Source organism: Ornithorhynchus anatinus, chromosome 8 (genome assembly GCF_004115215.2).
Source record: "Ornithorhynchus anatinus isolate Pmale09 chromosome 8, mOrnAna1.pri.v4, whole genome shotgun sequence".
Lineage (NCBI taxonomy): Eukaryota > Metazoa > Chordata > Mammalia > Monotremata > Ornithorhynchidae > Ornithorhynchus > Ornithorhynchus anatinus.
The window spans coordinates 58,157,942-58,181,082 of record NC_041735.1 but is presented as its reverse complement, the minus strand read 5'-3'; the positions used below and the strand labels follow the sequence as shown (position 1 = coordinate 58,181,082).

At 46.8% G+C, this 23,141-nt stretch overlaps 1 protein-coding gene across 1 annotated transcript; it reads left to right on the top strand.

Annotated features, from left to right (window-relative positions):
• Window positions 1–7,941: 7,941 nt before the first annotated feature.
• On the top strand, window positions 7,942–23,009 carry MALSU1 (mitochondrial assembly of ribosomal large subunit 1). Its single transcript, XM_029070645.2, has 4 exons — window positions 7,942–8,216; window positions 16,106–16,284; window positions 20,275–20,356; window positions 22,429–23,009. The coding sequence occupies exons 1-4, from the start codon at window positions 7,961–7,963 to the stop codon at window positions 22,614–22,616; spliced, it is 705 nt and encodes a 234-aa protein (XP_028926478.1). The 5' UTR covers window positions 7,942–7,960; the 3' UTR covers window positions 22,617–23,009.
• Window positions 23,010–23,141: the final 132 nt, after the last annotated feature.

Genomic DNA, 23,141 nt, shown 5'->3' with positions numbered 1-23,141 from the left:
TCTTGCTGACCTCCCTGCCGCCTGCCTCTCCTTACTCCGATCCTTACTTCACTATGCTGCCCAGATCATTTTTCTAAAAAAAAATTCAGCCCATGTGTCCAAGCGCTCACTCATCAAGAACCTCTAGTGGTTGCCCATCCATCTCCACATCAAACAGAAACTCCTTACCATCAGCTTTAAAGCAGGCAATTGGCTTGGCCCCTGCAAGCTCACCTCCCTGATTTCCTACCACAACCCAGCCACACTCACTTTGTTTCTCTAATACCAACCTACTCACTGTACCTTGATCTCATCCATCCTTCTCCACTGACCTCTTGCCCATGTTCTCCCTCTGGCCTGGAACTCCCTCCCCCTTCATATATGACAGACCACCACTCTCTCCACCTTCAAAACCTTATTAAAATCAAGATTCCTCCAACAGGCCTTTCTCAACTAGGCTCCCATTTCTCCTACCCTTTCTCCCTTTTGAGTCACCTATGCACTTGGATCTTTACCCTTTTGAGCACTCGATGCTCACCCCACCCTTAGCCCCACATCATTTATGTACCTATCTGTAATTTATTTTAATATCTGTATCCCCCTCTACTCTCATATGAATCAACACCTTATTGTGGCAGGAAAATTTGCATACACTAATGAAGCTTAGGGCTATACCATTCAGAGATACTCTTTTATCAGGGTTACCCATAATGATGAGGTCGAGGCCAAAGCATCAGACAAAATCGATTCACCTTTGCTGGGCTGCAGCGGCACGGGAAAGAGTCAGACAGATGATCTGAATGTTGATCAAAGACAACGGCAGAGATTTAAGTTTTTACTGTGCAGAAGAAGGCTATGGTAAGCCACTTCTGAATTTTTTACCCAGAAAATTCTATGGAAAAAGGACCATAAAGTCACTATGAAACAGACACAACTTGACGGCATCTAAGGAGAAGACCTCCCTCTAGGCTGTAAGCTTCTGGTGGGTTGTGTCCACTACTCCTCCAAGCTCTTAGTATTCTACATACAGTAAATGCTTGATGCATACCACTGATTGATAATAATAATAATAATAATGATAATGGTATTTGTTAAGCACTTACTATGTGCCAAGCACTTTTGTAAGCGATAGCATTTGAGTGTCTGTTGTGGGCAGAGCACTGTATTAAAAACTTGGGAGAGCACCATAGAATTAGTAGGCCTGATCCCTGTCCTCAAGGGGAGACAATCTAAAATAAATTACTGATAAGAGGAAGTAATAGAGTTAATGATATGTACATAAGTGCTATAGTGGTTTGTGAATACTTAATTGCGTAAGTTTGGTGGAAGGGCTGCAGTGGCAGCTGAGGATATTGTACTTTCCAAGCGCTTAGTACAGAGCTCTGCACAAAGTAAGCACTCAATAAATACGATTGAAAGAATGAATGAAGAGGGGATGTGATTTCAGAAGGGCTCTGAAGGGGAGAGCTGTGTCCTTTTGGATAGGGAGGAGGAAAGGGAGGAGAGGATGTGGAGTCTAGAATGAGACTCATTCAATAGGTTGGCTCGGAAGAAACGAAGAGTGTGATCTGGGGTGTGTGGTGGGGGATAGTGGTAACTGGGTAGGAGTGAGAAAGCTAGCTTATTAAGTACCTTAGAGACACAGCATGGCGTAGTGGATAGAGCACAGACCTGGGAGTCAGAATAATAATGATGGTATTAGTTAAGCGCTTACTATTCATTCATTCAGTAGTATTTATTGAGCACTTACTATGTGCAGAGCACTGTTCTCGTTCTAATCCCAGCTCCACCACTTGTCTGCTGGTTCACCTTGGCCAAGTCACTTCACTTCTCTGTGCCTCAGTTACCTCATCTTAAAATGGGGATTGAGAAGGGGAGCCTCATGTAGGAAAGGGACTGTGTCCAACCCGATTTGCTTGTACCACCCCAGCACTTAGTACAGTGCCTGGCACACAGTAAGCACCTAACAAATACCACAGTTATCATTATTATTACTTTAAAGACAATGGGCAAGAGTTTCTGTTTGGTGCAGAAAGGAATGGGCAACCACTGGAGGATTTTGAGTAAGGAGGAGACATATGCAGAACAATGTTTTAGAAAAATGATCTGGACATACCGAAGTACGGACTGGTGAGGGGAGAGACTGGAGGAAGGAAGGTCAGGAACGAGGCTGATGCAGTAGTCGACCAGAATATTAAAAGTGCCTGGGACAGCATGGTGGTCATTCATTCATTTGTATTTATTGAGCGCTTACTGTGTGCAGAGCACTGTACTAAGTGCTTGGAAAGTACAATCTGGCTTCAGATAGAGACAATCCCTACCCAACAATGGGCTCACAGTCTAGAAGGGGGAAACAGACAACAAAACAAAACAAGGAGACAGGCATCAATACCTTCACTACAGAGGAAGGGGTGGCACCATGAATAATGTGGAGGAAAGACCAATAGGGTTTGGAAACAGAACTGATTATGGAGGTCGAAAGAGAGAGTGGAGTCAAGGGTCATGCCAAGACAGGAGGCTTGTGAGTTTGCAGAAAAAGAAAGGTCAAACAAGACAGGTGAGGTAGATTTGAAAATCCTCCTAATCAAAGAATCAGTAGTATTTACTGAGCACTTACTGTGAGCCAAACACTGTACTAAGTGCTTGGGAGAATCCAGTACAACAGAATTGGTAGACAAGTTCTCTGTCTATGAAGAGCTTACAGTGTAGAGGAGGAACAATGTAGAGGTGGTAGTGAAAGCTGTGGGAGCAGATGAACTCTTCAGTTCTTCTTCTTCTTCTTATGGTATTTGTTAATAACAATAATAATAATAATGGCATTTGTTAAGCACTTGCTATAAGCAAAGCACTGTTCTAAGCACTGGAGAGGATACAAGGTGATCAGGTTGTCCCACAAGGGGCTCACAATCTTAATCCCCATTTTACAGATGAGGTAATGGAGGCACAGAGAAGTTAAGTGACTTGCCCAAAGTCACATAGTTAAGTGACTTGCCCAAAGTCTCCACCAGTTTAAGTAGAAGTCCCCAGCAAACATAGCCTTTGAGGACGCCTACCACATATGCATGGAAATACCTGTGCATTTACTTAGTGCCTAATCACATTGCAAAACCTTCTTATCCTCCATCCATCCAGAAGGCAGGTTAGACATAATTAGAAGTAACCAAAAGAAGACATTTGCGTCAGGTACAGGCTTTGCCTTCGCATGGCTCGGCTTGGCTTAGGCCAGTCCTGAGCCCCACAGTTTTGGTCCTTGCAAGTCTTCTCTTTCAATTCAAACATAACTATTTCTTCCTGGCAGTGGCACATACCGAAAGCATGCCTGGCTTTATGCTCTCCACCCACATTTCTAAGGAAAATCATTGATGATTTTGCTAGGGTTTGCATTCTCCTGGAGAACTGCACATGTGCTTTCAAAAAAAATCCTCCCTTGTTCTTACATTCTAGTAAGTGAGCATTAGAACGAAAGAAGCAGAATTAGAGGATGAGCCCTCCAAGGGAAGAAGAAATACATTCAGGGTTTGACACCTCCAGATTTATGCTGGAAATCTGAAGGCATCTGGAATGGACTTACAATCATCTGTTCCCCATCTCTACTGATGACAGAACAAGAGGAAATGGACTTAAGTCTCAGCATGAGGGATTTAAGTAACACATAAGGAAGAATTCTGTGACAGAGGGTTGTTAAAACACTGAAATGGGTTACCAAGGGAAGCTGTGGAATTTCCTCCTCTGGAGGTCTTCAAAAACAAGATAGATTCTCCTCTCTCTGGGATGCTTACAGCGTGGTCCTGACTGAAGACAGAGAAGTGGATTAAATGGCCTTTCAAGGAGGTCTCTTCCAGCCCTATAGTGTTTTTTTAATATGTATTATGATTTTAGGAGGGAAAGGATATTAATCTAATATGTATCATTTAGTCCCTGAACTTTCACCCTCACCAGCAGCTATCCCTTATGTCAAGGGTACAAGTAGCATCCTGAAGGGACCACAGCTTTAAAGTGCAAGCTCACTGAGGGCAGGGAACCTGTCAACCAACTCGGTTGTATGGTATTCTCTCAAGCGCTTAGTACAGTGGTCTGCACTCAGTAAGTGCTCAACAAATGCCACTGGTTGACTGATTGATCGATTGAACCGAACTCCAGCACGGAATCAGACTAAATGTATTAAACCAAGGCCAGCTGGACAAACACCTAGTGCCTGCAGAACTAACTTTAACCTAACCTAAGGGCCATGCTTCTCTGGCTTCCAGTGGGCACTGATTTACACGGCCTCCATGTAGGAAGGGTGAGTTGACGTAGGAGTTCAAGAGTATCAGGCTCATGCTTGGCTAGCTTGAACTCAAGGAGAGCATTCTTATGGAGGTAGTAGGTAATTTTTGAGGTGGCAGGTCCTAGACAGGTTGCTAAGGGGATCTCAGAAGCTACATTGGGGAAATAATTCCGTAATTAAGCTAGTTGTTGGAAACAGTGTGGCCTAGTGGATAGAGCACAGGCCTGGGAGTCACAGGACTGGGTTCTAAATACTGGCTTTGCCACTTGCCTGTTGTGTGACCTTGGTCAAATTGTTTAACTTCTCTATTCCTCAATTACCTTATTCATAATTGGGGATTCCATAACTGTTCTGTCACTCCCATAGACCGTATGCCCCATGTGGGACAGGGACTGCATCTCGCCTGTTATTCAATCCAGTGCTCAGTTCAGAACTTGGCACATAGTAAGTGCTTAGAAACAATTATCATTAATGTTATTATTATTACTACTAATAATAAGCGGCTTTAATTCTGGACCTCTACGCAGCTTTAATTCTGGACCTCTACTCCCCAACAATCCATGACATTAAAGCTACCATAGATGAAATAAACCCATAAAGAACTTTTCCTTGGCCCCTGGATGTGCCAATAAATAAATGGTATTGAGCGCTTACTATGTGCAGAGCACCATACAAAGCACTTGGGAAAGTAAAATACAACAGAATTTGTGGACATGTTCCCTGTCTATAAAGAGACTGCAGTCTAGAGAGGGAGACAGACATTAATATAAATAATTTGTAATGTGTGATTTAAAGATAGGTACATAAGTGTGGTGGTGTTGAGTGTGGGGCAAATACCAAATGTCCAAGGGTCACAGATCCAAATGCGTAGACAACGCAGAAGGGAGAGGGAGTCGGGGAATAAAGGGCTTAAGCAGGGAAGGCTCCTTGGAGGAAGATGCTTTGAAGATGGGGAGAATGGTAGTCTGGCATATATGGCAGGGAAGGGAGCTCCAGGCCAGGGGGAAGACTTGGTAAGGGTGTTGGTGGTGAGATAGACGAGATTGGGCCACAGTGAATAAACCGGCGCAGAAGCCGAGTTTGCAGGCTGGACTTGTAGTAGGAAAGTAGTGAGGTGCCCTGGGATGGGGGATGATTAAGTGCTTTAAAGTCTATGGGAAAGAGTTTTGTTTTATGCGGAGGTGGATGGGCAACCTTTGGAGGTTTTTGGGTGGGGAGACTTGGACTGAACATTTTTGTAGAAATATAAGCCGGGCAGCAGAGTGAAGTCTGGATTGGAGTGAGGAGGTCAGCTAGGAGATCATTCGTTCATTCAATCATTTTTATTAAGTGCTTACTTTATGCAGAGGACTGTACTAAGCTCCTGGGAAAGTACAATACAGCAATAAATAGTGACAATCTCTGCCCACAAGGAGCTCACAGTCTTGGGGGGGGGGGGGGGGGGCGGGGACATCGATACAAATAGACATCAATACAAATAAATAAAATGACAAATCTATACAAAAGTGCTGTGGGGCTGAAGGTTGGGGGGGATGAACAAAGGGAAAAAGGGTGACGCAGAAGGGAGTGGGAGATGAGGAAAAGTGGGGCTCAGTCAAGATTAAGGTGAGCAGGGAACATGTCTGTTTACTGATATAGTGTACCCTCCCAAGCACTTACTACAGTGCTTTGCACACAGTAAGCACTCAATAAATATGGTTGAATGACTGAATGAATGCAAGATAGGCGAGCAGTTTGGATGGCGAGGAGAGGTCATTCATTCATTCAATCGTATGCACTGAGCGCTTACTGTGTGCAGATCATTGTACTAAGCGCTTGGAATGTACAATTAGGCAACAGAGACAATCCCTGCCCACCAACGGGCTCACAGTCTAAAAGGGGGAGACAGACAGCAAAACCAAATAAGTAGTCAGGCATCAATATCATCAAAATAAATGAATAGAATCATAGATATATACACATCATTAATAATAATTATAATAATGGTATTTGTTAAGCGCTTACTATGTGCAAAGCAGTGTTCTAAGTGCTGGTGGGGCAGATGCAAGGTGATTAGGTGGTCCCACATGGGGCTCACAGTCTTAATCCCCATTTTCCAGATGAGGCAACTGAGGCCCAGAGAAATGACTTGTCCAAAGTCACACAGCTGACGAGCGGCGCAGCCGGGATTAGAACCCACGACCTCTGACTCCCAAGCCATTAATAAAATAAATAGAGCAATAAATAATTCATTCATTCATTCAATCATATTTATTGAGCGCTTACTATGTGCAGAGCACTGGACTAAACGCTTGGAATGTACAATTGGGCAATGGATAGAGACCATCCCTGTGCAATGATGGGTTCACAGTCTAATCGCGGGAGAATATATTTTATAATATATAAAAGCGGGGAGCAGGTAGCATAAGAAAACAGGTCTGGTTTTAGCAATGTTGTGAAATTGCCACGCCTAAGGATGGAAGAAGGACAGGGAAGCAGCATGGCTCAGTAGAAAGAGCTCGGGCTTGGGAGTCAGAGGTCATGGGTTCGAATCCCGCCTCTGCCACTTGTCAGCTGTGTGACCGTGGGCAAGTCGCTTCGCTTCTCTAGGCCTCCGTGGCCTCATCTATAAAATGGGGATGAAGACTGTGAGCCTCACGTGGGACAACCTGATGCCCCTGTATCTCCCCCAGCGCTTAGAAGAGTGCTCTGCACATAGTCAGCGCTTAACAAATACCAACATGATTATTATTCACTTCTCTGTGCCTCGGTGACCTCATCTGTAAAATGGGGATGAAGACTGTGAGCTTCACGTGGAACTACCTGATGACCCTGTATCTCCCCCAGCACTTAGAAGAGTGCTCTGCACATAGCGCTTAACAAGTATCAACATTATTTTTATTCACTTTTCTGTGCCTCAGTGACCTCATCTGTAAATGGGGATGAAGACTGTGAGCCTCACTTGGGACAACCTGATGACCCTATATCTCCCCCAGCGCTTGCAACGGTGGTCTGCACAGAGTAAGCGCTTAACAAATACCCACATTATTATTATTATTCACTTCTCTGGGCCCCAGTGACCTCATCTGTAAAATGGGGATGAAGACTTGTGAGCCTCACGGGGAACCACCTGACGCCCCTCTATCTGATGATGTTGGTATTTGTTAAGCGCTTACTATGTGCCGAGCACTGTTCTAAGCGCTGGGGTAGACACAGGGGAATCAGGTTGTCCCACGTGGGGTTCACAGTCTTAATCCCCATTTTACAGATGAGGTAACTGAGGCCCAGAGAAGTTAAGTGACTTGCCCACAGTCACACAGCCGACAAGTGGCAGAGCTGGGATTCGAACTCATGACCTCCGACTCCAAAGCCCGTGCTCTTTCCACTGAGCCACGCTGCTTCTCGTCCAGCGCTTAACAAATACCAACATTATTATTATTAGTTATTATTATAAAGTGGCGAACAGGGCCCTCCCCCTTCCAGTCCTGCGGAGGAGACCGTCGCATGGCGGTCCTGGGGGGGGGGGGGAGGAGGGGAGAGGGAGGGGGCAGGCGGCTCGCGCCCGTCCAGGCTCGCGCTGGAGGCGTCGGCGCGCGAGGCGGCGCGAGGGCAAAGCCGTAGCCAATGAGGCGCGGGGCGGCGATCCCTGGGAGCCAATGAGAGCGCCCCGTTCGCCGGGAGGGGGGAGGGGGCGGCTGGCGGGGGCGCGCGCGCGCGCGGGGCGGGGGGGGGAAGATGGCGCCGTGCGCGCGGCTCCTGAGGCCGCCATGTTCCGCCGGCCTCCTCCGGCTCTTCGGCCTCCCGCGGCCGGCGCTCGGTGTCCGCCCCCCTCCCCGCTGCCGGGCGGCTGTCTCGGGCCGCGGCGGGCGGCCGGAGGGGCCGCGGCCGCCCTGGCTTCTCTCCTGGTCGCGCTGCGCCATCTCGGCGCGGGGCCTCCATGACGACGGCCGGTCGGTCCCCCCTCAGCCAAACCCCCATCGGGACCCTGCAGGTAGGAGCTCGGGACCCCCGGGGGTTGCCCATCCACCTCCGCGGGAAACAGACACTCCTCACTCTTGGCTGCAAAGCCGTCCATCCCCTTTCCCCCTCCCACCTCCCCTCCCTTCTGTCCTCCTCCAGCCCAGCCCAGCCCGCTCGCTCCGCTCCTCTGCCGCCGCTCACCTCCTCGCTGGGCCTCCTTCTCTCCAGGCCCAATGGCCTCCCTCCTCACATCCTCCAAACTAATTCTCTTCCCCTCTTCAAAGCCCTACTCACCTCCTCCAGGAGGCCTTCCCACACTGAGTCCTCCCTTTCCCTCCGCTCCCCCGCTCCACAGCACTTGGATCTCTATGTACATACTTGTAATTCTATTTATTTATATTATTGATGTGTATAGATCTCTAATTCTATTTCTATTGATGCTATTCTCTTCAAAGCCCTACTCACCTCCTCCAGAAGGCCTTGCCATAATGAGCCCTCCCTTTTCCTCTACCCCCCCCCGCCGCCCCACAGCACTTGGATCTCTGTGTACATATCTCTAATTCTATTTATTTATATTAATGATGTGAATCTGTCTCTAATTCTATTTCTATTGATACTACTCTCTTCAAAGCCCTACTCACCTCCTCCAGGAGGCCTTCCCACACTGAGCTCTCCCTTTTCCGCTGCTCCCCCGCCCCACAGCACTTGGATCTATATGTACATATCTGTAATTCTGTTTATATTAATGATGTATATAGATCTCTAATTCTATTTCTTTTGATGCTACTTTCTTCCCCTCTTCAAAGCCCTACTCACCTCCTCCAGGAGGCCTTCCCACACTGAGTCCTCCCTTTCCCTCCGCTCCCCCACCCCACAGCACTTGGATCTATATATACATATCTCTAATTCTGTTTATTTATATTAATGACCTATGTAGATCTCTAATTCTATTTCTGTTGATGCTGCTCTCTTCCCCTCTTCGAAGCCCTCCTGAGAGCTCACCTCCTCCAGGTGGCCTTCCCACACTGAGCCTTCCCTTTCCCTCCTTCTGCTCTACCCCTTTCCCCTCCCCACAGCACTTGTGCCTATCCGTATATATTATTTATTACTCTATTTTACTAATGATGTGTATATTCATTCATTCAATCATGTTTATTGAGCGCTTACTACACGCAGAGCACTGTACTAAGCGCTTGGAATGTCCAATAGGATTTCATTCGATAGTATTTATTGAGTGCTTACCATGTGCAGAGCACTGTACTAAGCGCTTGGAATGTCCAATAGGATTTCATTCGATAGTATTTATTGAGCATTTACTGTGGGCAGAGCACTGTACTAAGCGCTTGGAATGACCAATAGTATTTCATTTGATAGTATTTATTGAGCGCTTACTACGTGCAGAGCACTGTACGAAGCACTTGGAATGTACATTTGGGCAACAGGTATCAAGATAAATTCATTCAATAGTATTTCATTCGATAGTATTTATTGAGTGCTATGTGCAGAGCACTGTACTAAGCACTTGGAATATGCAATTGGGCAACAGATAGAGACCATCCCTGCCCAGTGACGGGCTCACAGTCTAAATGGGGGAGAAAGCAAAGCCAAACAGAACAAAACAAAAACAAGACATCAGCATCAAGAGTAATAGAATCAAGGAGATATACATCTATGATGTAAATATCTATGATCCTATATAATAGTAATGTTGGTGTTTGTTAAGCGCGTACTATGTGCAGAGCACTGTTCTAAGTGCTGGGGTAGATACAGGGTAATCAGGTTGTCCCACGTGAGGCTCACAGTTAATCCCCATTTTACAGATGAGGCAACTGAGGCCCAGAGAAGTGAAGTGACTTGCCCACAGTCACACAGCTGCCAAGTGGCAGAGTCTGGATTCGAACCCATGACCTCTGACTCCAAAGCCCAGGCGCTTTCCACTGAGCCACGCTGCTTCTCTCCTATATATCTGTTTTGGTGGTATTGATGCCTGAATACTTTTGTTTGGTTTTGCTGTCTGTCTCCCCCGTTGAGACCATGAGCCCGCTGTGGGGCAGGGATGGTGTCTATCTGTTGCCTAATTGTACATTACAAGGGCTTTGTCCAGTGCTTTGCACACAGTAAGTGCTCAGTAAAGATGATTGAATGAATGAATGGCCGGGAGGAATGCTCATTCCCTGGAGGGGCGAGGGGGTGGACTCTCCCACCGCTCAGTACAGTGCTCTGCCCATAGCAATGCTTAATAAACAGACGTGGCAGTGAGGAAACAGTGTGGTGCAGTGGCTAGAGCCCCGGCCTGGGAGTCAGAAGGGCATTCCTTCATTCAGTTGTATTTTTTGAGCGCTCGCTGTGTGCGGAGCACTGGACTAAGCGCTTCCCGGCTCTGCTACTTGTCTGCTGAGTGACCCTGGGCAAGTCCCTTCCCTGGGCCTCAGTGACTTCATCTGGAACATGGAGATTGAGACTGTGAGCCCCACAAGGGACAGGGACTGTGTCCCCTTCGCTGGGCCTCAGTGACTTCATCTGGAACATGGAGATTGAGACTGTGAGCCCCACAAGGGACAGGGACTGTGTCCAACCCAGTTTGCTTGTATCCACCCCCAGGGCTTAGTATAGTGCCTGCCCCGTAGTAAGCGATTAGGTAATACCATTAAAAAATAAATACTATTGATTGATTGCATGTGGGAGACACAGCCCCCGGCACCCTGGAGCTTCTCCCCCACCTGGTGTGGGTGGGACGTGGGGTGCAGGGGAAGGACCCCCCTTTGGTCCTGTGGGTCCAGTGGATAACGCACAGTATTTCTGTGTGTCCAACCTGATGAACTTGGACCTATCCCAGCGCTTAGAACAGTGCTTGGCACATAGTAAGCGCTTAAGCATTGTTTTTATTATTATTTAACACACAGTATTTCTGTGCGTCCAACCTGATGAACTTGCCTCTATCACAGTGCTTGGTAATAATAATAATAATGTTGGTATTTGTTAAGCGCTTACTATGTGCCGAGCACTGTTCTAAGCGCTGGGGTAGACAGGGGAATCAGGTTGTCCCACGTGGGGCTCACAGTCTTAATCCCCATTTTACAGATGAGGGAACTGAGGCACAGAGAAGTTAAGTGACTTGCCCACAGTCACACAGCCGACAAGTGGCAGAGCTGGGATTCGAACTCATGAGCCCTGACTCCAAAGCCCATGCTCTTTCCACTGAGCCACGCTGCTTCTCCAATATGTTGGTATTTGTTAAGTGCTTACTATGTGCCGAGCACTGTTCTAAGCGCTGGGGTAGATACAAGGTGATCAGGATGTCTCACCTAGAGGCTCACTGTTAATCCCCATTTTACAGATGAGGTCACTGAGGCACAGAGAAGTGAAGTGACTTGCCCACAGTCACACAGCTGACAAGTGGCAGAGCTGGGATTCGAACTCACGACCTCTGACTCCAAAGCCCGGGCTCTTTCCGCTGAGCCACGCTGCTTATAGTAAGCGCTTAATAAGCATTGTTGTTATTAGCTCACAGTATTTCTATGTGTTTAACCTGATGAACCTGTATCTATCCCAGCGCTTAGATCAATGCTTGGCACATAGTAAGCATTTAACAAGTATTATTATTATTTAACCACAGTATTTCTTTGTGTCCAATCTGATGAACTTGCATCTATCCCAGCACTTAGAACAGCGTTTGGTACATAGTGAGCGCTTAACAGCATTGTTTTTATTATTAACACACAGTATTGCTAAGCCTCCAACTTGATGAACTTGCATCTATCACAGTGCTCGGCACAAAGTAAGTGCTTAAGCATTGTTGTTGTTATTAATTAGCACACAATATTTCTATGTGTCCAACCTAATGAACATGTATCTATCCCAGCGCTTAGAACAGTGCTTGGCACATAGTAAGCGCTTAAGTAGTATTTTTATTATTTAACACACAGTATTTGTATGTGTCTGACCTGAAGAACTTGTATCTTTGCCAGTGCTTAGAACAGTGCTTGGCACATAGTAAGCGTTTAACAAGTATTATTATTATTTAACACAGTATTTGTGTGTCCAACCTGATGAGCTTGTATCTATCCCAGTGCTTAGAACAGCACTTGGCACCCAGTAAGCTCTTAACAGTATTATTAATTATTGGACACTGGGACCGCAGGGTCTTGATCTTGCCTCTCAGTCCCCTTTTGTGCTGTCACTGTGTTAGAGGTGCTAGGCCCCCAGCACTCTTTACGAGGACGATTTTTACTTACTGCTGGGGGTAGAAGTAGGAGGTGAGGTTCTCCATCCTTTACCTGGCTGAGTCTTCTTTTAAGTGCCTTTAATTTCTTGTTAATAATCCCGATGGTGGTAAGTATTAAGCGCTTACTGTGTGCTGAGCACTGTGGGGGAAGCTAGGGTCAGTACGAGACAAACAGATCAGATGCAGGGCTCACAGTCTTAGAAATTGAGAGAACACGTTAGAGGTTGAGAGAACAAGTAGGTTATCCCCCTCTTTAGAGATGAGGCACAGAAAGATTAGTTGACTTAGCCAAGGTCTCACGAAAGGCAGGTGGCAGAGCCGTGATTGCTCTCCTGACTCCCAGTCTCGCACTCTTTCACCTAGATGAATTGTAGTCACAAAGACATTTAGAGGTGCCCTTCATGCCTGAATAGAGATTAAAAGAATCATTCTGATTCTTAAGGCTTTTTTTTGCTGGGACTTTGCTCCGAAATCACGTCTCGATCTGGACTCACGGTCTCTTTCCTCTGAACCAGCTGAGGTAAACACTCTCCCTAGGTCAGTACTGGCTCTCATGAATATCTGTAACATGGCAGCAGTAAAGTGGGATTTACAGTTGGCACCAAGTAGTGGTAACACGGCCTTCGTTCATGTCCTTGGGTGTCTCTGGATCATTCTGTGACTTCATATCCTTTTCCCCACCGAGTTAAAAAGGAGTTTCTGCTTTTGCTTTGTGCTGCTTCAGTGCCTCTTCAGAGTGGCAGTGGGAGAAAAGCATGGATTGTCTGTCACCATAAATTTAGTCTGAAGGTCAACAACCTTACTAATCCTAAATGCTATCTGCAGGGTTGAACAGTGCCTAAGGATGCCCCTGTCCCACATAAGCAGTTGGCTAAGGGGAGTGGAGGGAAAAGAAAGAGAAAGGGAGAGTGGGAACGTGTCAGCCAACTTGTACCCTCCAAGTGCATAATATAGGGCTCGGCACACAGTAAACACTCAATAAATAGGACTGATTGATGGGCAGAAGCCTAAAACTGGTCCGTTCAACTGCAGTGTCCTGGAGCTCTAGGTTGCCATGGTCATTGTCCTTGTGTCCTTACCTTATTTTGTCTTGATCCAGTCTTTCTCCATGGGCCGATATCAACTTCCCAGCCCCCCATTTTAGGTTGTCAGCTCCCTGAGAGCCAAAGACCAGATCTTATTTATTCTTTATTGTAGTCTTCCCTTGCAGTCTCAGTACGAGTATACTCAGATTCACAGTCCCCACAGTCTGGAGACCTGTTCGACATTAGTAGCTCACATGTCTCCAAAGTTACAGGAATGGCTGCACCTCCCCTCACCCTGGCTCCACCATACCATTTATCATTCAATAACTTGCAGTCTGGTTTCTCTGCTTTGGTGTTGCAAGGCAGAGATAGTAGGCACATAATGAGTCAGGGTGGATGGGGCAATCAATCAACAATATTTTTGGAGTGTTTGCTCTCTGCAGAGCACAGTACCAAATGCTTGGAAGAGTCGATTAGAACCAGGAGATAGGCTCTCTGCCCTCAAGGAGCTTAGAACTAATAATAATGATAGCAATAATAGATACTAAAGTAAATTACAGGTAGAAAGAAGCAATAGAAGATCATTATATGTTATGTTCCTAAAGTGCAGCAGGATAGGGGAAAAGAATACCCAAGGGCTGAGGTGATGCAAAAGTGCTGAAGTGCCAACTGCAGTGGGAGTTAATTGGGTGTGGAGATGAGTAATCAGGAAAGACCTCCTGGAGGAGATGTCATTTTGGAAGGGCCTTGAAGACAGGGAGAGCAGTGGTCTGCTGGATGTAAAGGAGGTTGTTCCAGGCAGCAGTGATGATGTGAGGAAGTGGTTGGGGGACAGGAGAGATGAGAGGCAGCTTGGCCTAGTGGAAAGAGCACGAGATTGGGAATCAGAGACCTAGGTTCTGGTGTCGGCTATGCCACGTTTACTATATGACCTTAGGCGAGTTACTTCTGTGGCTCAGTTACCTCGTTTGTAAAATGGGAATTAAGACTGTGAGCCCCATGTGAGACATGGACTGTATGCAACCGATTGGCTTGTATCTAAATACCTCAATGCTTAGGACAGTCCTGGCACCTAGTAAGCGCTCAACAGATCATTTAAAAAAAAAAAGATCTAGGCAGGGAGTAGGTTGACCTGAGGGAAACAGTGTGCAGGTTGGGATGTAATGAGAGAAGAGAGTAGATAGGAGAAGGAGAGTGCTACTTGAGTGCCTTAAAGCCAGTAGACAGGGGTTTCTGCTTGATGTGGAATGGATTGGGAAACCATTTGAGGTTTTTCAGGAGTGAGCAGACATACTCCAAATGATATAGAAAGATTATTGTGGCAGCAAAGTGAAGTGCAGACTGGAAAGGGGAGAGATGAGATAGAGAGGTCGGCGAAGAAGCCGATTCAGACGTCAAGTCGGACTATGACAAGGACCTAGACCAGTGTGGCGGCTGCCCCTGAGCTCTGCTGTCCTCTACTGTGGCTAAGCTCTGGAGTAGAGCCCTAGGGGCTGTCTTTCCTGGGGAGCGTGCAAGGGCTGGATGGGAAGGTGGCAGCCAGCTCCTCACCCCTGGGGGCAAGGAGGAGGGGCAAGGACCCAGGTGTCCAGTTATCAAGATGATCTCAAGGGGAACCTAGTGACACTTTATTGCCCCTCTTCCTGCTGACTGGCATTTCCTGGGTGTCCTCATTGCTGTAACAAAATCCCTGGGGGTTGGAAGTGCATGAGGGACAGGAAAGGTTCTAGGTGAATCAGGTGAGAGGGCACAGAGGGGTCTGCAGTCTTACCCATCTCTTCGGTAAGGCTTGTTAGTCGGGCCTCGGCCGCCCTGGAGCAAAGCTTAACTAATTGCATGTAAGTCTACGGGAAACATGCCCAGTGACACAGCCACGTCGTTGAGGAAGGTGGTATGGCCGTATCGTGGGGCACACGGATTCGGTGCTTTGCTGGACATGGTAGGCTCTCGATGCTATTCCGTGAAAGAATTGGGGAGAGCGAAAAACATGAATTGTATTGTGGTCCACTTAATGGTACTGGTGCTACAGCTTGTCTAATAATAATAATAATTATGGTATTTGTTAAACACTGGGTGCCAAGTACTATTCTAAGCGCTGGAATAGATACAAGGTAATCAGGTTGTTCCACGTGGGGCTCACAGTCTTAATCTCCATTTTACAAATGAGGTAACTGAGGCACAGAGAAGTTAAATGGCTCACCCAAGGTCACAGAGCAAACAAGTGGCAGAGCTGGGATTAGAACCCACGTCCTCTGACTCCCAAGCCCATGTTCTTTACACTAAGCCTCGCTGCTTCTCTCGTCTGCTAGCTTCAAGGCTTTTGTAGAACCCCTGACACCCCTAACAGAAAATCAAAACAGAAAATGAGCTTTCTCTTTGCTCTATTGTAAAATCAATATCTCAGTTCTGGTTAATTCTAGTCTCTGAGGATTGTATTAGACAGGGTGCCCCAAAGCAATCTCCAGTTACTCCCGCTCAGGTTCTGTGCATCATGATACCACGAGGAAATCTTAGGGTAACCTGTCCCCTCCAATCAGCCCTAGTGTGCTGGGCTTGACCGTCTCTACCGGCTTAGACCGACAGCCCAGCCTGCTCCCCCTTCTCCAAACTCTCTCCCTTCTCTCTCTGTCCCCATGTGACTGTACTAACTGAAGGCTGGTTGCATTTCAGGTCACACCGATCCCAAATTTGACATTGATATGGTTGTATCACTCCTGAGGCAAGAAAATGCAAAAGATATTTGTGTGATCCAAGTTCCTCCAGAAATGAAATACACAGATTACTTCCTAGTCGTGAGCGGATCCTCCACCAGGCACCTGCATGCTATGGCCAACTACCTAGTCAAAGTGGTAAGGGTGTCTTATTTCTATTATGGGGACCTTTAGCCAATCAAATGGTCATATTCATGCCTATTGTGTACAGAGTACTGCACTAAGAGCTTGGGGAAAGTACAGTAAAGTTAGTAATATAGTAACTGGGGATTTTGTTAAGCACTGGAGTAAGTGCTGGGATAAATATAGTACAATCGGGTTGGACAGCGCCCCGTCCCACTTGGGGTTCACAGTCTTAAATAGGGAGAATAAGTATCAAATCCCCATTTTACAGATGAGGAAATTGAGACAGAGAAATTAAGTGACTTGCCCAAGGTCACACAGCAGGCAAGTGATGAAGAAAGGATTAGAACTCAGGTCTTTTGGCTCCCAGGCCATGCTGCTTTCCCAGGAGACATGATCCCTGCCCTCAAGAAGTTTATCAACCAGATGGGGAGACACTAAAATACCCTTCAGGTAGGAAGGAAGAGTATAAAAATATGTCCAGGGATGGTGATTACTTAAGTGCCTAGGTGACATAAGCTTGATCAATCGAGAGGGGGAGGTGAGAAGTCAATGGGGGAAGATCTCCTTAAGACAATGTAATTTCAGAAGTGCTGTGAAGACGGGGAGAACAGTGATCTGTCAGATGTGAAGGGGAAGGGACTTCCAGGTGGGAGTGGCGGAGTTGTGCATGTTTGTGCATGCACAGGAAGCTGATGGTGGGAGAGGTCAAAATGAGGCGTTAGCAAGTATATGAGCTTTGGGGAGTAAGGGCTAAGCTCATCTGAAGTGGGGAAAAGATTGAATAAGTAGGAGGGACAGAGAGGATTGAGTGCCTAAAAGTCAATGAGCAGAAGTTTCTGCTTGATGTGGAGGGGAATGGGCAGCCATTGGAGATTTTTCCATTGTGGAGAGCTGTGTGTGCGGAGCAGTATTTCAGCAAAATTATCCAGGCAGCAAAATGAAGTGTGGACTAGAGAAGGGAGCCTGGAAACAATTACATCAGCACCCTAGGCCGGAGTAGTTGCCGTTTGGATGGAGAGAAGGTTGTGGAGCAAGAACCAGCAGGTTTTGGAGGCAGATTCAATCTGGGGAAGTTAGGTAAAGGAGAGGATTTGGGGGTGGCAAAGATGAGTTGAGTATTGGACTCGTTGAGTTGAATTAGCAGGACATATGAGTAGAAATGGTCCCAGGGGTGTGAGAAAATGCGAGATTGCAACAAAGAGAGGTTAGGGCTAGTGTCAGGCTCCACAAGGGGGATATGTAGCTCTGTTGTGATGCCACAGAGATCAGAGAGGTTGAAGTCGTGGGAGCGAATGAGCTCTCCAGAGCCTTGATGGGTGGTAGGCAGAGGAAGGGTCAGCGAAAGACTCAGAAGAGATGAAAGAGAAGAACCAGAGAGAAATGTATGAGAAACTTTGTCTACATAGGGCTTGCAGATGAAGGGGCTGATCTACAGTGTTGAAGGCAGCCGAGAGGATTAGGATGGATAAGAGTTCTTTAGATTAAGCAAGGAGGAGGTCATTAAGTGACCTTGGAGACAGCCATCTCAATGGAGTAGGAGGGGCAAAAACTAGATAGATGGTGGAGAGTCTAGGAGAGAGTTGTAGGAGTGGAAATAGCAGCAGTGGGAGCTTAGACCTGTTGAAGGGAGTTAGGCTAGGAGTGGGAGGAGAGAGATGGGATGACGGCTGAATGGCACAGTGGGATCCAGCAAAGGTGTCCTCCCTCTGTAGACAGCACCACCATCCTTCCTAAGTCACAAGCCCGTAACCTTGGCATTGTTATCTGCGACTCATCTCTGTCAGGTCAACCTTCACAACATCGCTAAAATCTGCCCTTTCCTCTCCAGCTAACTGCTTCCGTGTTAATCCAAGCATTTATTCTGTCCAGCCGTGATTACTGCATCAGCCTCCTTGCTGACCTCCCTGCCTCCTATCTCTCTCCACTGGAGGCTATTCTTCACTCTGCTGCCCCGATGATGTTTCTACAAAAACACGCAGTCCATGTTTGCCCACCCCTCAAGTACCTGCAGCTCCGCATCAATCAGAAACTCTTTACCTTGGGCTTTAAAGCACTCCAGTCACCTTGTCCTCTCTTACTCACCTCACTGCTGTCCTACTACAACCCAGCCCGCACATTTCGCTCTGCTGCCATCCTATTCACTCTACCTCATTCTCATCTATCTCGCCGCCGACCACTCACCCACCTGATGTCCCTGGCCTGGAATGCCCTCCCTCTTCGTGTCCAACTGACAATTACTTCCCCACCTTTAAAGTCTTACCGAAGGCATATCTCATCCAAGAGGCCTTCCCTAAGCCCTCATATCCTCTTCTCCCACTCCCTTCTGTGTTACCCTGATGTATTCACCCCCTGCCCCTCAGCCCCACAGCACTTATATACATATCTGCAATTAATTTATATTAATGCCTGTCTCCCTGTCTAGACTGTAAGCTCGTGGTGGGCAGGAAATGTCTGCCCACTCTGTTTCATCGTACTCTCCCAAGCGCTTAGTACTGCACACAGTAAGCGCTCAGTAAATACGATTGATTGGCCATGTTGGAGACAGGGGACATTAGAGATGAGTGACTGAAGATGGCAGCCAGGGAGGGAAGGAGAGAGGGCTAAGGGATTTAGCTGTCTCCTGACTTGATACTAGTACTCTGGCACGTTCAGCATGAAAGGGCCACAACTTGACAATAAGAGATTCTTCTGCGAGTGCAGCATTTTGCCTAAGCTGGCAGTTGGGCCCCAGGCCCCACCACCTGCCGTCACCCTGCTTGCCCTGGGAGCGCCATCCTCTGACTGCAGTCACTTGGCCAAGGTCACATGGCAGACAAGTGACTGAATTGGAATTAGAACCCAGGTCCTCTGACTCCCAGGCCTGTGCTCTTTCCATTAGGCCATGCTGCTCTCTGAATGGTAATAATAATAATGTTGGTATTTGTTAAGCGCTTACTATGTGCAGAGCACTGTTCTAAGCGCTGGGGGAGATACAGCGTAATCAGGTCGTCCCACGTGAGGCTCACAGTTAATCCCCATTTTACAGATGAGGTAATTGAGGCACAGAGAAGTTGTGACTTGCCCACAGTCACACAGCTGACAAGTGGCAGAGCTGGGAGTCGAATTCATGACCTCTGACTCCGAAGCCCAGGCTCTTTCCACTGAGCCATGCTGCTTCCCCTGGTAAATGGTAAACTGCAGTCTTGGTTTAAATTGGCAGGAAATGCGGGAAAATTCTCTTCAGTGTTTTTCTAAAGCAAGCACGGGCAGTATGTCTCTGCCTTTGGGGACTTTCTCAATTGGGACTGGCCAAAGCTATCAGCTTCCATTTATTAGCATCTGGCCCACATTCGTTCAGGAAAGTTGGTTGTCAGTTCTCCTGTAACAGCAGGGTTGTGTTCCTGAAGAGCTCTCCCCCTAACCCCCAGTGTGGGCAAAAACATTTATTCCAACACTGGGCTGTGCTCTGTCCAGGCAGGATTATGTTGTTAGGAAAGTGGTCTCTCCTAAACGTTTGGAATCATTTCTCCTCTTGTGCTCTCTTCAGCGCTACTGTGCACACGGGAGGTGTTCAGTAAGTACTACCAATTAATGAAACCCAAACCTGACAAAACTGACAGAGAAGGGAGTAGGAGTAATGTTACAAATGAGGATGTGGCTCCTGATCCAAGGTTGGCTGTTGTTTTAACCAATACTACACAATCGTGTAATCAGTTGCAGGCAAGTAATAGAGCTACATTGATGGATGTGGGCATCAGTTTCCACAATAGGATAGCTCATTTTCTTCTGGATTAAAAGTAAAGTGGAGATGTTGCCTCTCCCTGGTAACTCTCGTCTCCCGCCACGCCTTTTAAATGTTTTCCCCCATTTCCCTGTGGCTCCTGGGTCCTGCAAGAGTAGGGCCCTAAAGGAGGTTAAAATCAAAGCCACCCCATTAAAAAGCCACACGTTGTAAATATAGAAACATCAGCACCATTTCTCAGAGACTGCCTCTGTTACTTTCACACTTTTTTTTTTTTTCAGTACAAGCAGCTGAAATGCCCAAGTGAGCCTCATGTTCTCATCGAAGGGAAGAGCACAGAAGACTGGCTGTGTATCGATTTTGGTATGTTTTGCATGTGCGATAACTGCGGCAGCTGTTGTAGAGGTGGCTGCAGCTGACCGAAGACACCACTCCCCAACGGGGGCGAGACTTAGACGTTCTGTTTTCAGAGGGGCTAGACAGTAGGCTTCTTTTGATCCTGGTTGCCGGTGGCGGTGAATGTGGAGACTGTCATCTGGCCTTAGACATTAAGTCGGCCTGTTGGCAGTTTCACATTGGCAGTTTCAGATCACAACTTTCAACACTAATTCTGGGGGGTGATTTTGAAGTCTGTTTTTTGGGGTTTTTTTAACCTGAAAGAATTTAAGTAGAGCAGCCGTGAACATCATGTGCTTCAGCTTCATTAGAGGGAATGACCACTTGTCATGCTGATCCTGCCGAATGGAACTGAGCGTGCATTTTGTTTTTCCTTTACCTTTGTGGTCGGTAACCTACTCCCTCCCCCAAAACCTAAGGTTGAGCCATTTGAGAGGAACAGCATGAAGTAAACATTGCACTTTATATGCACAAAGGGCAAATGCTGTTTGTTAATATGGAAAAAGTCTGATTGGCCACTTTGAATCTCTCCCCTCCAGAAGTTAGAGTTAGAATTAAATGGTAAAGCTTTATTCAAAATGGGTAGCCAATGAATTCCCCCCTCTCCCCCATCCTTTTCCTGTTGGTGCCGCCTCAGCAGCTGCATAGCACTTTAGTGTTGAGTAAATGCATCATTATCTGTCTTTTTTTTAGTGCTCAATATGTACAGAACACTGGACTAAACAGTCAGATTAGCCCTCTATGACTCACAGTGGCTCATGGTCCAAGTGGGGTGGCAGGGGCAAAGAAAGGGGAGAGAAAGAAAGGAAGTGTCTAGTCCACATTTCCCTCCCTTTCCCTCCTCCCCTCCCCACAGCACTTGTGTATATTTGTATATGTTATTTATTACTCTATTTTATTAATGCTATGTACATATGATTCTGTTTATTGTGATGGTATTGATACCTGACTACTTGTTTTGTTTTGCTGTCTGTCTCCCCCTTTTAGACTGTGAGCCCGTTAGTGGGCAGGGATTGTTTTTCTGTTGCTGAATGGTACATTCCAAGCGCTTAGTACAGTGCTCTGCACAAAGTGCTCAATAAATATGATTGAATGAATGAATAATTAGTTGATTAACCAAACTGCATTTTACCTGATGATTTGGGAGATCTCATGTCTAATACCAAATTCCCTCACTTGTCTGCCATGTGACCTTGGGTAAGTCACTTATCTTCTCTGGTGCCTCAGTTTCCTCATCTGTAAAAATGAGGATAAATATACCAGTTCTCCCTTCCCCTAAACTGTGAGACCCTTGTGGCACAGGGACTGTTTCCGATCTGATGATGAAACAGAAGTACAGACAAGTGTAAGCACTATATCTAAGGTCATACAGGAGGCCGGGGCAGAGTCGGGACTGGCACCTAGTACTGACAGCTCGGCCCTTTCTTTCTTGCCATGTGGAATAGGTTTGCTTCTGCCACTGAAGTGTAACCCCTCCAAGGGCAACTCTGCATAGCCTTTCCCCATATACCCAAGTCAGGTGCCCTCCCCGAGAGACATTCAGGACTTCAGTGAATAAAGCTGGAAGAGAGGCACCAGTGCTCCATCAGTAGCTCTTAACACTGCATGGACACATCATGGGTCTCACTGCAACACTGCTTTGAAAAAACGTAAAAAACAGTTTATTTAACACACAACCGCTTAGTGCCAATTTGACCGAGGTGTTTTTAGGTTTTATTATGATAGAGTATTGAGTATAGTATATTAACATCTGCTAAATAACCTTTCAGTGCCTTAAATCTATTGAGAAATGTGCAGAAGCCTGTCTTTGCTTCCATTATTACAGTGACTTTAAGGATAAAACCTGTGTACACCAATTACTGTGGAAAAACTCAACTCCCCTAATGGTTTCAGGGGAGAGTTAAGTGAGGATGGCCTGAAGTGGTAATGCTTTCTACCCCTTTCTTCTGGTTTTCCTTCCTCCCTTTAAGAGAGAACAGCAGCATAAAGCGTCACCATTTCCTCACTGCTCACCTGTATCTCTCTTTTGTACTTCACAGGCAAAATGGTGGTACATCTGATGCTCCCCCAGACTCGAGAATTTTATGAATTGGAGAAGTTGTGGACGCTCCGTTCTTACGACGATCAGTTAGCGCTGATAGCCCCAGAGTCATTACCGGAAGACTTCATTCTTGATTTTGCAGAGGATGATTCTGAATATACGGTGACGGGAGTTGACAGCAAATAAAAGGGGAGCATTTACTTTTTGGGATCCTCCCACTTTTCCTTACTCTTCCCCAGGTCTTTAAGAACATAGCAGGACTAGACTAGGAGGAAGCCCCCGACAACGGGCAGAGCCCACCTGCGAAGCAGAGGGGTGAGAATGGGGCTCGGCTGGCCCCAAGGGAGCCTGCCTCAGCCCCATCCACCTGAGGCAGTGGCCCTGCAGAAGGCTAAGATGGCAGCTGAAGTACTCAGAATGGCTGGCTATTTCTGCTACGACTGGTGGTCTCACCTAGGAAAGGCACTCCTACACTACAAACATCATTTGCCTGGCCCAATTGGACCTCAAGCAGCACCAGCTCTGCTTTACATCATGCCTTACAGCGGCTTGCAGGTGAAATAAAGTTCAATGACACCATTTTTTAGTGGCGTACCTTTTATAACCATGTGTTAATATAACATTTCACGTGCTCATGCTACTATGACCAACTACGGTGTTAAGGGATTGTTTCCATCCGTTGCCGAACTGTACTTTCCAAGCTCTTAGTAG

Coding starts and splice junctions, on each gene's coding strand:
- MALSU1 (XM_029070645.2), top strand. CDS start 7,961: ATGGCGCCGTGCGCGCGGCTCCTGAGGCCGCCATGTTCCGCCGGCCTC. Junction 8,217..16,105: donor CCCCCATCGGGACCCTGCAG/GTAGGAGCTCGG, acceptor GTTGCATTTCAG/GTCACACCGATCCCAAATTT. Junction 16,285..20,274: donor CCAACTACCTAGTCAAAGTG/GTAAGGGTGTCT, acceptor TTTTTTTTTCAG/TACAAGCAGCTGAAATGCCC.